This window comes from Rattus norvegicus, chromosome 15 (assembly GCF_021556685.1).
Source record: "Rattus norvegicus strain SHRSP/BbbUtx chromosome 15, alternate assembly SHRSP_T2T, whole genome shotgun sequence".
Classification (NCBI taxonomy): domain Eukaryota; kingdom Metazoa; phylum Chordata; class Mammalia; order Rodentia; family Muridae; genus Rattus; species Rattus norvegicus.
Window position 1 is genome coordinate 6,734,761 of NC_141548.1, and position 16,718 is coordinate 6,751,478.

The window sequence follows — 16,718 nt, forward strand, 5'->3', positions numbered from 1 at the left end:
CCCATAAGAACCAACCAGAGCTTCCAGGGACCAAACCACTGCCCAAAGACTACACATGGACTGACCCTGCGTAGGTAGCAGTAAATAGCATTGTTGGGGCAACAGTGGAAGGGGAAGCCCTTGGTATTACCAAGGTTGAACCCCCAGCGTAGGGAATGTTGGAGAGGGCAGTAATGGGGGTTGGACAGGGAGGGGACACCCATTTAGAACGGGAAGGGGAGGGGTTAGGGGGCTGATGGACAGGAAACCAGGAAAAGGAATAACATTTGAAATGTAAATAAGAAATGCCCAATTTAATAAAAATGGGAGAAAAAGAATAACAACAAACAAACCAACAAAACAATAAAGAAAATGTTCCAGGGGCAGTGCAGGGGAATAGTGGTGAACAATAAGGGGGATGTATAGGGGATACACATATGGGGAAGGGAGAGGGAAGGGAATGGGGGCTTAAGGAAGGAAACAAGGTGGGGAATAAAGTTTGAAATGTAAGTAAAGAAATATATCTAATAAAAAATTTAAAAATATCGTTCCTCCAAAATTGCTGGAATTCAATAAATGTGCAGTTATAACCGATGCTTTATTATAAGGAATGCAGAGGCATACAGCTCTGTGTGTCCTGATCGTTTTTTATATTCCTATACTGAATGTTTTTATTTCCTCTAATGTATTAGAGAAATACTTGTGTTTCTCCTTTGTTTGTCATTATAAAGGAAGCTAAATTTGTGAGCACAAGGATAAAGCAAGGATAATTTTCGTCATGTATGTGGGATCCACAGAGCACGATACACTGTCTACATCAAGAGCACAGTTTCCTGTGCAGTTCTGGCTGGCTGTGAACTGATGGTGAAGCCTAAGCTGCATGAGACTTGCAGAACACCACTGTTGCCTTACACTTGTGCTGTTACAGGAGGAAGAACCACACATGACTCAGGACGGTCTTGTGAGTGAGGGTTAAAGGTCACATTGTTATTTATTAGCAAAAATTAATTTATTCAAGAACATTTTAAAGTTGGGAGTCAATGAGTTCAATGTATATAGCCTTAAGAATATAGCATATTAATTAAAAAACTAAAGTTAACAAATAAATAACAAAACTTCAAACGTAAACAAATAAAACCAAATGCATAAAACCAAACTTCAAACTAAAAACAAATATAACAAGTAAATTAGTCAGCATTCAATTCCTGCTGATTCTTCAACATATAACTCCAGCCTGTTGCTGGCCTTGCAAACACAGCAGAACGGCAGGTAAGATGGTAAAAATCTCCAAGATGAATGTAGACCTGCCTCACTCGGAGTGGTTGGTTGTTGATGGACAAGTCGTCAAAAGGTTAAACGTGAGGCGTGTTCCAGGCCACATCTCAAGGTCTTTCAAATTTAGCCCAAGATTGGTATGGTTACAAGGACTGAGATGTGGGAGGTGGTGTCAATCTTTGCACCCTCAGTGCTCCTGGTGGACAGTTCTGTCTCTGAGAGCTGTAATCCTGCTCTGTGCCCTGGGAAAGCTTCTGCTGCAGTGTTCAGACCTAGGGGTGGAAAAGGCCTGGTGAGAACCTGCCATGTCACTTATCCCATACACAGCAGCACAATTCAGCAGGATAATCCAGGATGATCTTTCATCTGAGGTCATTCACTCATGCCCAAGAGAGAAGGGTAAGAGATCCCACAGGCCTGCATATTTTCCCAGCTTTTAAAACTGCTAAAAATTAAACAGTGAACAGCAGATAATTCCAATCATACATATACATTATATTTTAATATCATGTAGCAATGTCTCAATGTCAGATGAGGAGAGATATGAACAAACTAGAAAAAATAGGAAGGCCTTGGAAGCCTGGCCATCACTGAAATGAAGACTATTATTATTCCTCCAGTGCAGGAATATGCCTGGGGTCCACATGACAACCTCAATATCTGCAAAGACCCAGAGAAACAATATCTCAAGAAGTACATGCACACTGAAGTGATATTATACTTGGCAAGAATATGCTGCATGGAAATCTTGCCGAGGGTAGGCATTGAAGTCCAAAGGAGATACTCATGCAGAAAATAAACTATACCACTCCTTTGTTTATGTGTATCGTAAAACTATTTGTGGGGAGACCTAAAGGCACTGGGCTCAGATAATACAAGAGAGCACAGACTGGAGGGATCAGTACACAATAGCCAGAATCTCTATGGATCACATACACTTCATGGACGGAATTTCTTTTAAAATGGACAAGAAAAATATTCTGAGCTGCTCCTACGTGACAGGTGCTGAGAACTATGGAGAAAGTCACACACTCAATAAGACAGTTTATAAGTACAGGGAATCTACTTGGGTCCTCTCATCCTGTGCTTTCAAATCCTCTCAGTGACACCGAAATGATGCTGCATCTTCTCAGACAAGTCCTTTGCTCAGTGACCAGTTTTTGCTGATTCAGGGGGTCCTGCAGACTTTCCTCCATTCTCTCCTCATCCTGGTCATTAGAAGATTATATTGTCCATGGAGACATACATGTATACAGACACAGACAGACAGACACCCAGACATACACACTTTTGAACTCACCCAAATATATTTGTTCACATATACAAGCAGAGTATTTTGCAGAATGTGGTTAGTTTCCCAGTTAATGGTAATAGAAGGGATCACCCAGTCTACTATTGTGGCATAAGAAAAAAAAACCTGGAGTGGAGTAAGTACACAGTGAGCATAGCCTAAAGACAGCTCAGCCAATAAAGTGTATTCCCCTGAAAATCAGAAATTAGAAATGTGACATCTAGGCTGTTAGCCAAGCCTGCTTAGCAAGGTCACAAGGCCGTGCACAGGAGGCTGATTTCAGGAAACAGAGCACTGGGTGGGGGCAGGTGAGCCTCTTCAGTCCTCTGCTCACTGTTTCCCAGTGCATGCAAAGTGAGCTGCATTTTTCAATATGAGGTCCCTTTACCATACAGTACCTGACAGGGGAAACAAACTACCAGCACAAACAGCTAGGAAATCTCCATAATCACAATCCAAGGTAAAACTTGGACTGGGATGCTATCAGATATAATTCGAGTAAGAGAAGGCTAATTCAAAGCCAAATGCTGGCAGGTATAATCAAACTCAGCCGCAGTCCATGGAAGGGCTGGACAACATTGTACCTTTTCACTTTCTGACTGATGGACATCTGGGTAATTTTGCTTCATGGCTGCTCTGAGGTGAACCACTACAACACTAATGTGCCACAGTTTCTCTGCTCACACCTACTTCTTCTTCTGGAATCGCTGTGTCAAAAGGTTGAACTTTCACAACAGTTGTACACAGCTTCTCACAGGGCTACCCATTTGACACCTCCAGGAATGTCTGAGGGTCATCACTGTTCTAAACCCTCCTTACAGATGAGTGAAAATTTTTTCTGATTTTCACTCAGATCAAATGATTTTGAATAACAATGGTTAAGATTGCCACAACACAACACAGGGTGAGTGCTTTGGACGATTTTGAGCCTAAGTTTCTGTCTGAGGCAAAGATGTGATTCCACCTCAGCATAACTCCTGGACATCTTCTGCTTGCAGATTCAACTCTAAGCAAATTAATCTTTCAATTAACAAATTCCAGGCCAAACTCCAAAGCCAAGGTATATTCAACCAAGTTTAGGCCAATCTGGAAAGAAAGTGGTGGCAGGTAATGATTAACATAACCAGGATGCTGAGAAGACACAACAAGCCACATGACCTTCCAGTGTTACTATACACTGAGAGCAAAGAAGGCAGAAGAGCTCTGAGTCATCAGTTTCGACACTGAGGTATATAGATTTCTCACAGCAGCCTCTCCTCACATCCCTGTACCCTATTCAAGTTTTCTCCAAGTAATATCAATGTTTATGAATAGTTTTCCCAGTGTAAATAGTTTGAATAGTGATCAAGACCCCATTAAGAACAGTTTAAAATGTAATTGGAAAGATTATGTTTTCTCTTCTTCTTTCTCTCTCAGGGTGTTTGTGGTGTGTGTGTGTGTGTGTGTGTGTGTGTGTGTGTGTGTATACTTTTACATGTTTCTAAATATGCACATATAGACTTATACAATATATATAAATATTTATATGTGTCTGTGTTCAGAAACTTGATGACTTCACACACACATGTGAAAAAGCACACATATACACACACTTATATATATAAGACCCCCATATCACAAACAATTAAAACAAACAACTTCCAAAGTACAATATGCACCATAGTCATAAACATGATCACACATATATGTACCCACAAACACACAAAAAACACCCCCCCCACACACAGAGTCAGAGAGAGATGGAGAGAGGGAGAGAGGGAGAGAGGGAGAGAGGGAGAGAGGGAGAGAGAGAGAGAGAGAGAGAGAGAGAGAGAGAGAGAGAGAGAACAGAAATCATAAGTGAGAAGCAGAAAAGAATGGGGAGGCCATCATGCTGGAGGAACAGTTGTTGAATACAGATTAGGCAAAGGAAATGTGTCAAGTGAGAGCTTAGACACTGCTCTCCATCCCTTATAGAGTAAACCTGTGTAGGGAATGCACTTCTTGGGCACACTAGGTTGAGAGAGCTGGACAAAAATATCCCTCTAATCCTCACATATCTCACACAAACCCTCACCCTGAGAGAAGTCTTTCCTACATCCCTGTTCATCCAGTCAGCTCCAGGACATAAGCCACAGGAAAGAACACTAAAACACTGACATAAAACAGGACGGACAAACTGCTTCTCAAGCTCTGTCACTAGAAACCACGTATTGGACAGGCAGAAGGGACCATTTTCAATGTACGGGGAAAAGGAGAGAAAGTCCACAAGCCCCATCATAATTGACAATGAGAGCCATTCTTTTGGCAATTGAACTGAACTCTAATCAGTTCTGTGCACTACAAAGACGGCTACCTCATGGCATCCCTCTAGCATAATGGCATGTAAGTGTGCAGTGTGTGATCAACAGATCCCCCTTAAGGAAATGCATTTTCTAGTTGAGCAGGAGGATTTGGTTGTCAATCCTCCAGTTTCTTGCATGAAGCTAACATCACAGAAAGTTTTGTAAATGTTCAAAGAGATGAACAACTGGATGAGACCTAGGAGAGTGTCTGGATAAGGTGGAGAAAGGTTAAACTGGTTTGACTTGGTTTATGCTTAGATATCAGGAAAACCTGCCCTTGATGCTTCATTCATCCTACCTGAGGCTGCTTGTTACACGGATTTTCATACTGGCTTCCCCACAGAACCTTGTTGTTTCCTTAATAGACTCTTCCAGTGCAATCTGTTCCCATAGAAGCTCCCTGTTCTCATGCCGTGCTCTCTGGGCACTGTTCTTCAGCTCAAACAACTCAGTTAGGAGGGGGCAGAAGCTGCGGCTGAGACACAAAGAAAAAATGGTGACTCCCAGCCAGTCTCCAACTTCCTCCCACGTCTCCAAGTCCATTACTCCTTCTAGGGTCCTGATCTGAAGAGAGTCCCAGATTATAGTCCAAGTCCACAGTAGCCATGGAGCATGACCTAGAGACAGGTCAAATGGAGAAAAGAGCCACATTCCAGAAGACTCAGGGCACTTCTCAAAAACCTGACACCATTGATTCAAGTTTTTCCCAGAAGAGGACTTAATCCCCATGTGTGCTTATTTGTCCATTTTATTAGAATGTCGCTTGGAGGCCAATCTTTCTGTGTCCTGTGTGTCCTAGAGCCTTCCTTAGACACAGGCTTCCTGGTCTGCTTCAAACACTAAAAAGCCTGATCCTCACTTTACTTCAAAGATAAGAATGGGCTGACACATGCTGTGCCCTGTGCTGGGGTCACAACCTTGTAAGTTACTCACCAGTACCAGTCATTTTCCAGTGTGAGGTGTGTACATTTGACCAAAGCTCTATTGACCTGCTCGCTCATTTTCTTCATGTCGGTCATCACTTCCTGGTGCTGCATCGTGAGCATTTCAGACTCAAAGTTGTTCCTGTGGTAAGGCATGGTCCAAGGATGAAATAACATTATGAATGAAGGATTCAAGAATTACATGAATTCAGACTGAATCCTGAACTACCCCAGCCTAGGACATGGCACGCCCTTGCTTCTTGGTACTGGGTCATTTGATATTTATTAAGTTTATTATTGTGAACACGGAGACAGCAGTGCCAGGAAACAGAAGGAGGGAGCTGATTTGCTTGAGCTCCCTGAGGGGGTTTGAAGGAATAGACTAGCTTGCCAAGAACATTCGAGGACCCTGTGTCACAATCCAGGCTCCAACTTAAGCCCATGAAGACTATTCTCCTGTTCTTAGGTAACAATTCTCAATCATAGAATCTATTGCTACATGAAAACCCAAAGGAACATGAACAGTATTTACAGGGAAAAGAATTTATAACACGCACCAGGAGATTCCCATGTACGTCCACCTGAGCAGATGTGAAATGTTCTACTGCTCACAGTGAGGCTCTCACCCTCATCATTATCATGCCATGGAAATTGACACAGGATAATTCTCAGGCCAAATCAGAACATAGAATACCCAGATCTTAAGTGATACACACAAACACACTCACACATGCATACACACACACAAACTCACACAAAACACACACACTCTCTCTCTCTCTCTCTCTCTCAAATACAATTAGAATGCCAATTAAATATAAGGATGTGGCATTATCTCCAAATACAATGAATAAAATCAGAGAAAACCAATGATCCCCTGTTGTCAGTTCAGTCACACACTGTGCGGCTCCAAGTGGGATTAGGCCCCTCCAGCTCTTCACAGGAACTATTGAACCCAAAGCACCTCCACGTCAATTACAACAATGATTGGTCATAATCAGAGCACCTAGAAATTCCCACAAGCCAACACCTGTCCAGTCTCCTTAAACCACACAATGAGAGCTCACACACTACTACCCTCACTCCCAGACTGTGATTCAATCAGGACACAGGCTATGATTTACGTTTGTAGGAATTAAAATAGCCTGTGCCACCATCCCATTCCCATCTGAACTTCACATTCTGATGCAATCAGGAAAGTCATTTTGACCATGAGGACACCCTGGAGTTGTAGCCTACTGTGATGTGAGGAAATGTGGATTTAACAGAACTTGCATTGTGACTACCTGTCATTTAAATTCTTTCCCGGGTAATCGGCCAGGATACTCCTGAGTTCATCTCTCTCCTTCTGCATCTTCTGGAGAGCAATTTTGATGTTCTCCAAACGCTTCATTCTCTCCTCTTCAACAGGTGTCGTGGAGGGTTGGGACGATGCCTTCTGATCAGACTCTGTAGGTAGATAAATACCAGTAAACAGGCATATATGTGGACACAGTGTCAAGAAAAACTATGCTTACTCTAAACAGAAGTCTGAGGATGAACAGTTCTACAGATACAGTGAATCCCTGACAGAGCAAGAAAGCTATCTTTAAGCTGAACTCAGCTAGTTCCCTGTTCCCACCATCAGAGCCATATGATGACATATGCCATCATAGATATAGACCACACCTCCTAAATCCATTCCTCTGTCACTGAAATTCTAAAGCTGGCCTAAACAAGAAGAATTGGAGGACGTTCTCAGCTAATGTCTGATGTGAGGCAGGTAAGTCCTTGAGTTCAAACTGCTTAACATCTTGAATCCCTAATCATGTGTGTTCAAGGACAAAGTAACTGAGACCTTGATATATGACCAGGAGAGTATCCCTCTTGGCATCAATTACCCAAGTAATCTACAGGACACTGCTGAGAATGAAGTGTTTCAACAGCCGATCCTGGAAGAGACACTTTGTTATTCTTATAAAGGCTCATCCTGGTATTCTTTGACACTGCCCAGGACACTAAAGAGATCCAAGGAAAGCCCCTTGACATATAACAGTTCTTGGTTTTCTGTCAAACTAATGATCAGAAATTATTGTGTCTGGGTCAGCCATTAGGAAGACTGAGGCTCTAAATCATACGTCCTACTCCTGGAAGGACCAACACAAGCCAACCTCCTCCAGGGAGCTCCCCTTGCCCTGCCCAGTACTCACTTGACCTCCTCAAGGACCTTTCCATTCGTCTTCTTCTCCAACGTGATAGAAGGCTAGCCTCCCTCTGCCTTGGTCTGGTGCCTGCATGGATATGATTGTCCCTCCGAAAGAGACTGAGGATCCTGGAGAACATGCCTCCTCGGGAACCCATTAGGAAATGAAGGGAAATCGCTCAGGCAGTTGGTGTCACCACAACACTGCTGACATCACAGAACATTCTAGTGTCTCCTGGATACAAGAGAATTTCCAAGGAAGACACTACCGGTGATGTCACTGGGAAATGCCATAGCTTACTTGCTAACTACCTCCACCCAGACTGACCAGTTTCTGCAGTGGCTTTTCCAGAGACTCACTTTTGAGCCAGGGAACACCCATTCGCTCACTCTCCTTCCAGAGCTTCAGAGTTCTCACTCCTTCATTACAACTCAGTTGCTGAGGAGAGGGAGAGTTGTATCAGGCCTTGAAATGGATAGAACATCTTGGTTAACAGCCAAAGATCTAAAGACCGTGGATGAGGGATATTCTTCTTCCTGAAATGTATAAATCCAGGGTCCGTGCATGTGACATATAATCCATTTGCCACAATTTTTACTGTTCCCTAGAGGCCAATATTTTTTCCTACTCCTTTAAATGTATGCAAGCTGGACCTGTTGTTTCATGGATTGTGCCTTGAGAGGGGTCATGGTTTCAATATATTCACCCATGTTTTTTCCTGAAAAAACCCATTTTGTGCAATGGAAACTCCCTTTTCCTGGCAAAAAAGCTTCTCAGGTATAGAGCAAACATCAAATTGTAAACTTTCTGTCCATTCTTAAAGTTAAAATCCCCAAAAGTGAGGGAGGAACTGAGACCCAAGCGAGAGCCATGGAGGGGCAGAATGCAGAGGTGCTGCTGGCCAAGGAAGAGCAGGAGGAAGCAGAGAAGCTGTAGCACATCATGGTGCACTGGGAGCTAGAATTGGAGTTCAACCTGGGCAACCTGCTGGCTTCACTCTGAGGACCTACAGGGTGCTTAACCATCATTTATAACTCAGTATCTGGTGTCTCTCTGGCCACCGTTGGAACTGCATTCAGAGGAACCACAGACAAAAGTCATCCAAAGAACAATTCACCAAAATAAATAAAAATTAGTACATTTTTCTTTCAAAAAGGCATACAAATGTATGGTCAAGTCAAACAAAACCCAAGGAAACACAAGAAATGAAATATTTCACAACAACCCAAGAGTGCAAGAAACAGTATAAAAACAATCTCTTAGGGGTTGGGAATTTAGCTCAGTGGTAGAGCAAGGCCCCGGGTCGGTCCCCAGCACCAAAAAAAAAAAAAAAAAAAAAAAGAAAAGAAAAGAAAAAAAGACCAATCTTTTAAATCTATAATAATTCTATATGTATTTCTTGAAATAGCAGTTGGAGGAAGCAGGCTGTCATGCTCTTATAAGTTCCATAGCCTCATCAACCCTTGTGACAATCTACACCTGTTTGATTTTTTCTTAAGCACAGATATGTGTGAGTTAGAATCCCGAGGTCTGTCTGTCTGTGATCAGACTGTAAACTGTAGTCAATGTAACACTGGCAATCATTAGCCACAATCTTCAAGTTTCCCTTGTAACATCAGAGCACTGCCATAACTTTGGAAAGCAAAACTCACCCTCCACCAAACTATCCTCCAAAATCCAGTCTCTCCAAAACACCAAGTCCATTCCTCATGCTATAAAGTATGACGGCCAAGCCTTGCATATGAAGGATCGATATTGCAGGCTCTAATACCTCACCAAAGAGACATTGCCCTAAATTCTTTTACAAGTCCGGTTTCCATGATAAGAGTTATATTAAAATATTATCCCAATCTAGACCTGTTTCCCTGGGTTGGCACATGCCACGTGTTTTCTCGAATGACTCCTTTTTTAAGCCAACATTCTATTACAAATATTACAAATTTTCAACCATACCCAATAACTTAAAAGCCAGTCACCTATAGCCAAGACATGTAAAGCTTATTATACATTTAAAACCAAACAGAAAAAAATGAAGTGACTACACATATCTTTAGTACTTAGATCAAACACCATTTTTACTTCTTTAGCTGTCATTTTAAAAGAAGCACCTTGTTACCTGTTGATTCCAAATATCACAGTCAAAGATTTCTCTAAGAGAAACAGCTAACAGCTCCATTACCATAGAAGCTTTGAAGCTGCTGGCACCTTTAAGGCCAGCTAGTGTAGACATTGAGCCAGCCCCCTGGGGAGCTTCCCCAGTGGACAGACCTAGGCTCCTAGCTACATTCCTCCATTGAGGCAGGATTCAGTCAGAGACACACATGGCAGTTAACACCAGAGATAACCAGTTATCTAGGATGCTGGGCTCCAAAGGTCAATTGAAACTGTTTTATTTATTTGTTCCTTTCTTGAAAGGACTTAAAACTAAATCAAGGGGGAAATCAACCAGCATTTAAAGTTTTCAACATTTTTTCTTTTAAACATGAAACACAAAACATTCAAGCAACAAGAAGCACAACCCAGACATACATTGACATCCATGGACAGCTTGGTGCAACAAGGACAGACAATAGACATAGAGGGAAGGAGCTAGATGGTGTCCCACCAAAGGGACCCAGATATCCTACCTAAAGGACCCAGAACCAGAAATGAGCACTTCTCCAATAGAAGCCAGCAAGGAGGCAGGATGTCCCTAGGAGAGCTCTTAAAAAGCTTAATCTCACTTTCCTTCTTTTGCCAAAGCATCTGTGGAGAGTCTGGGAGGAATGTTTTTCTCAAACCATTTTCTCTCTTGTCTAGGGTGTAAACTGTCTCTAATCAGGGTCCAAAGACTAAAAGCATCGATGAGAATTAACTTTGCTTCTCTAGATTTTAGCATAACTCTAAAAGAACACGTACACAAAAACATTTGACCATTATTACCTTGTCCCTTTTTACAAGGTTTACTCACCAGTACCCCAAATCTTTATTTTTCTTTGCACGTGCTTTCAATGCCCACGGTGCTTCTGTATCCTGCTTACTGGGACCTTTCCTGGCCCATTTTCCCCAATACGTCCCTCCTTCACTGGCCGGCTTCCTGGGACCATCTCGTCAGGTTGTCCTCTCTTTTCCAATCTTGGTGGGACCTCCATTTGATGATGCCTGTGTCATCAGGACACTCAGAACCGGGCATAGGCCTATAAGAGTTAAGAAGAAACACACACTCGGGTCATTCGTGTTAAAAGAAGGCTGTCCACGCTTTACTGAGATCTCCTTATATACCAGAGGCAAAAGCCGTGGAAAAACAATAAAGCAGGTGAAAACCCCAACCAGGAAAATAGGAAAACAGGAAAAATCTGCATCGTGGCAAGTCCCGGCCCCAACACAGGGGCGTAAACAACTTCTTAACAATAAGAAGCTGAAAGGCTCAGCAAGAGGAATGGGTGCCATGGAAGGTCCTGGCCCCAAATCAGGGACCGAGAGAAGCTGCCAAGGGTGTAAACAACTTCTGTCCATAGTAGGCTGAAAGGCACAGCAAGGGGGAAGGGAAACACTCCAAGGTAGGGCCCAACAGGCTAATATAAATATATATTGGAAAAACTAAAACACTGTATATGAAGAAAAATAATTAAAAAGTGCTACATATCTAAGCATAACATTCATAATAAAAGAAACTCAAATGACAGAAATTCATAAGAAATATTCATCATCCTTCTACATCACGCAAATGCAAATCAAAATTACTCTGAGATCACTTTTCACACTTGTCAGTATGACTAAGTTTAATAACACATGTGACAACTCAAGCTGACTGGGTTATGGAGCAAGGGGAACATTCATACTCTCCTGGTGGAAAGGCAAACTTCTACAGCAACTTCGGAGATCAGTATGATGGTTCTTCAGGAAGGTGAAAATTGTTGTACCTTAAGATACAACTCCAGGTCTCATGTCCAGATGTTGATTTATCCTAGAATACAGACCCTTGCTCAACCATGTTCAGTGAAGCTCATTTATAATGCTTAGAATTTGGAAATATTTAAGTTGTCCCTTAACGGATGAATGCATAAAGAAAACGTGGTGCATTTACAGACTGCATTGCTGCTTAACAATTACAAAAGGCAAAAAGGGAAGCATGCACTATGCAGGACAATGAATGGATCTAGTAAAAGTCATTCTGGATGAGGCAATCCAGACTGAAAGAGACAAATGGGATACATATTCACTGAAATGTGGGTGTGGGTGTTAGCTGTTGATTCTTCAATCTGTGTGACTGTATGATCAGTTTAGTGTGAGGGTCTAGGGACGTGGGCCAGACTGTCCTCATTTAGGGAAGTACAAGTTCAGTCATGGATGGCTGAGGGACACTGTCAGGGATAGGAATGTGAAATGTGAAGAGACAGGGAGAGGGCAGCAATGGAGGGAACATAGAGACGGAGAGTAAAATGAGGCGCTGTATCGAAGCCTAAGAGAGTAGAAACCCTAATTGCTTTTTAAATTGTTTTATAAAGGTAACTAATGCAAGGAGAGAAGTTAAAATGGTGATTGGGTTCATCTATGTGAAATTTCAATAATAAGTAAGTCACAACAGTTATGGATTTTGACTTTCAATGAACCTGTTACAGATAATGAATATCTAGTCCATATGGAGACATCTGTCACCATCTATTATACACTAGTCATTTTATTTGTTTACATTTCAAATGTCATCCCCATCATTGGTCTCTCCACTTTGAACCCCCATACCCTCCCAATCCTCTTTGTTTCTAAGAGGCCACTCCTCCATCTACCCACCCACTTCCTCTTCACCCCTCTAGCATCCCCCTTCTCTGGGACATCAAGTTTCTACAGGGCCAGTTGCCTCCCATCCCAGAGATGTCAGATGAGCCAGTTGTTGCTACACATGCTCTACACTATATGTATCAGGAGCCATAGCCCGGACCATATATCCTCTTTAGTTGGTAGTTTAGTCCCGAGGAACTCTGAAGGCTCCAGTTAATTGATATTGTTGTTCTTCATATTGGGTTCCAATCCCCTTCATCTCCTTCAGGCTTTTCCCTAACTCTTTCATTGTGGTCCCCAGGCTTAGTCCAATGGTTGGCTGTGAATATCTGCATCTGTGACTTGAACAGAGGCACATGCGAGGCTAGAAGGAAGCCTCAGACTCCAAAGGTAATAGGATGTAATTCTGTATTTTCCCAGAAGATGGCGACATAGGATCCTTTTCACAAACTTGTTTCTCACTAACCTCTTAGTTCTGTCCAGCATGTCAGGGAAGTTCCGCAATGTGCTCTGTGACTGAAGATCCTTCTGCTTGCTGGAACTCGATCCGCTGCGTGGAATACTCTCGATCGGCGATGGGCGTCTGGGTCGGTGGACGCAATGACTCCAGGAACTGTGAATGAATGGACTGAGTTGAGCAGACATTGAATTCATCTGAGGGGTTGGCATCTCCAGAACCTGCAGCTTAGCATCCATGGATCCAGGAGAGCACAGTGTGCAGGGCTGAAATCAGATTCTGTAATGGAGAGGCGGAAGAAACTATGGTTTTGAAGTATTTGTTCTTTTTGAAAGCACAAAGTGGGAGATCAGTCAGTTATCCTCTTTTTGCAACATCTTACTCTGAGCTGCAGGACATATCCTGGGGTATATTGCTTTCCATATTCAATGGGCTTTTCAGAAATTCCAGTTTCCTGAAACGGCATGGCCCTACTTTGGTGGACTGACTGGTAGGAAGTGGAAAGGTTCTCTGAGGGGCAGATGAGGAAAGGCCAAAAGAAGAGGAAAGAGACAGCTATGAAAGGGCTGCTGGTGGGTACAAGGAAACAACAAGCACATTTCTCAAAGCCCTATTTTACTATAGCACTGTGGGAAGCATAACCACAAGCTGACAGAAACAAATTGTTAAAATAAACAATGCATTCGTTCCCATCCCCCAAACTACTCCGTTTTTAACCACCAAGGTCAATAGAAATTTAAGCCTCAAGTACACCTTCTCTTAAGGTTCCATACCTCAGCAGGCTGAAAAATCTGCCAACAGGCCTTGACCTACCTTGACTATGCCTAGCAGGCAGACCTTCTCTCTCTTTCTTTTCCTCTGTTTGAGAGCAGGAGCAAATGACTTTATACTGTGGGAGGATTTCCATTATCAACAAACATAAATTTTCCGAAGTCATTAAAGCTAGAAGGCCAATCATTGATGGGCAGGTGTGGTCAGGTCACTCTACCTAAACTATCCCATGGAGAAAAGTAAAAGTGACAGCCATACCTGTGTTTAGGAAACAAGATGTCACAGGTGATTTGAGTATGGGTGCTGTGTGGGAGAGAGGAGGTCATGAATCTAGCTGGAAAAGCCCACTCCACTTTTAGATGTGTTTTGAAAGACATATAATAGAAATTTAACTGCAACAAAATTTTGTCAGCAAATGTGCTCTAATGATAGGTGGTTAGGTTTTGGGGGTCTATTGACACAGAAACTGGATTAGTGGTAATATCTTGGGAAGTAGCTTGTGTTACAAGGAGAACTTCAGTTATCCCTTGCCTAGGCCATCTACTGTCTTCTCTTCTCTTTTTCCTCTTTCACTCTTCTATCTGGGCTGATGTAGCAAAAGGCTCTTCCCAGAGACAAGTCAAAGGAGAATTAAGGTGACATCTTTACCCTGTTTTCTTATAGACACATTGGACTGCGAAGGCTGTGAGGGAACCAGGCGGGAGGAGACTGCAAAAGGCAGAAGGAAGCAGTGACTGCACTGGTCGTGTTTCCCATTCTGTCACAGAAGCATTTGAAGAAAGGAGGGTTCCATTGGCTCAGAGTCGGGAAGCACAGACTCCATCCTAGAAGGGGTGAGTGTAGCCGTGAGAGGTGCAGTTGGTAGAAGTGGACTGGCTGGCAGGATGTGAATGAGACTCTTACTATGTGGGTGGAGCAGGGAGCAGAAATAGGGAAATTCTAGCTCTTAGCTTCCTCTCTGTGCCATTCAGTGCAGGCACCTGGCCTGAGAGTTATGGTGTTACCACCATTCAGAGTGAGCTTTACGTCGATTCTCTCCCCAAAACCCCTCAGAGCGACATTCAAAGGCCTGCTTCACTAACACACTAGGCAATTTTTACCTTCCTCAAGTTGTCAGTGACCAGCAGCAGAGCAAGGCAAGAAGGTTGCACGGCCATTTAGAGGGAGGAATCAAGGAGTGGTGTTCGTGCAAGCCAGAAGAGACCTACAGGAAAGCTGGACATCAAAGAGCCACACACATTCTCTCATGGATTCTCATGGTTTTCCCAGGGTGAGATTCAGATGCATGTGGTAGCTAAAGGCATTTCTGGCTGAAGCCGGTTTTCCTATGTGACATTAGGAAACAGTTGTAATAAAAGAAAGTTTCAAACAGCAAACTGTTCTGATTCTGATGGACACAAGTCTGATACTAGGCTGGAATTCTCTTCATAACTTTCGATACTTTTGAAAATAAAGGATAGATAGTATAATGTACTCGAATCCTAAAATACTGTGAAGTATGCATTTCATAAATATGCATTACATGATATTCAGTTGAAATTGCTGGGAATTGTACTTTCTTCTATCCCTATAACCACTTGGCTCTGGACAGAATTACTAAAGAATATGATGACTTGGGCTGTGTGTGTCTCTGTGTGTCTTTGTGTGTTCTGTGCGTGTGTTTATGTGTGTCTCTGTGTTTCTTTAGGTATTTATGTGTTTATATATTTATGTGAAAATGGAGGCTCTGTCAACTTATGGTATTTTTCACAGTAGCTATTGTCCACAGTGTTTTATGAGATGAAGTCTTCGTTATGGCAGATGGAGTCAGAGAGACTACAGAAAGATCAAAGTAAGGGGTTGGGGATTTAGCTTAGTTGTAGACGCTTGCCTAGAAACCGCAAGGCCCTGGATTTGGGTCCCCAGCTCCGGAAAAGACAAAAAAAAAAAGAAAAAAAAAAAGAAAGATCAAAGTATAGAGGAAGGGGCAGGGAAGATATCACAGCAGTTGAAATCACTTATTGTTCTTCCAGAGGATCTGGAATTGGTTCCTGGTAACCATACAAAGACTAACACCAACCTCGATAGGCAAAGCTGTCTCCCAGATTCTGCCCACACTTGACAACCTCGTGATCCACCCACCCATACAAAAGGCAAAACACAGATCCGGGTCTAGTGGCTAAGAGTGACATGGCCTATCTAATATGGAGGGGAGGAGGGTGGCGGCCAGCAGCAGCAGTAGCGACAGTTGCATCCAGAATACTCCAGGCCACCTCCCTCCCCACCCACCACTTGTTTGGGTGGCTTTAAAGAGTTGAGTAAAATCAAGCTGGTAACCAACCATGACTGAAGGAGGATTTGATCCCTGTGAATGTATTTGCTCTCATGAACGCACGATGAGAAGACTCATCAATCGTCTCCGGCAGTCCCGGGCCTATTGTACCAACACAGAATGCCTTCGGGAATTGCCAGGGCCCTCCGGTGACAGTGGCATCAGCATCACTGTGATCTTGATGGCCTGGATGGTGATCGCTGTGCTCCTCTTTCTACTGAGGCCTCCTAACCTGAGAGGCTTCAGCCTTCCTGGAAAGCCCTCCAGTCCTCACAGTGGACAGGTCCCGCCAGCCCCTCCTGTGGGCTAACATCCTGGTGTGGGAAGCAGTGATTGTTTGACACCCTGCACGACCGAACGACTGCAGAGAACCTGGCACTACCTGTCTCTCCTTTTCCATCTGCAGTTTCATGAGCTTCTAGAAGTTTCACTTGCCAACTGCCTTT

At 43.1% G+C, this 16,718-nt stretch overlaps 1 protein-coding gene across 1 annotated transcript; it reads right to left on the reverse strand.

Annotated features, from left to right (window-relative positions):
* Window positions 1–936: 936 nt before the first annotated feature.
* Window positions 937–13,469, reverse strand: LOC148000752 (disks large homolog 5-like). The gene is made up of 8 exons (XM_087587029.1): window positions 13,200–13,469; window positions 10,926–11,151; window positions 8,335–8,511; window positions 7,982–8,209; window positions 7,079–7,241; window positions 5,803–5,934; window positions 5,168–5,344; window positions 937–1,526 (listed from the first exon to the last, which is right to left on the reverse strand). The coding sequence occupies exons 4-8, from the start codon at window positions 8,130–8,132 to the stop codon at window positions 1,442–1,444; spliced, it is 708 nt and encodes a 235-aa protein (XP_087443155.1). The 5' UTR covers window positions 8,133–8,209; window positions 8,335–8,511; window positions 10,926–11,151; window positions 13,200–13,469; the 3' UTR covers window positions 937–1,441.
* Window positions 13,470–16,718: the final 3,249 nt, after the last annotated feature.

What these genes read in the sequence shown, in the direction of transcription:
- LOC148000752 (XM_087587029.1), bottom strand. Translation starts at nt 8,132, where the DNA reads ATGGGTTCCCGAGGAGGCATGTTCTCCAGGATCCTCAGTCTCTTTCGG. An exon ending in AAGGTCCTTGAGGAGGTCAA is followed by an intron (nt 7,242 to 7,981) that starts GTGAGTACTGGG and finishes ATCTACCTACAG; the next exon opens with AGTCTGATCAGAAGGCATCG. An exon ending in CTGGAAAATGACTGGTACTG is followed by an intron (nt 5,345 to 5,802) that starts GTGAGTAACTTA and finishes TTTGTGTCTCAG; the next exon opens with CCGCAGCTTCTGCCCCCTCC.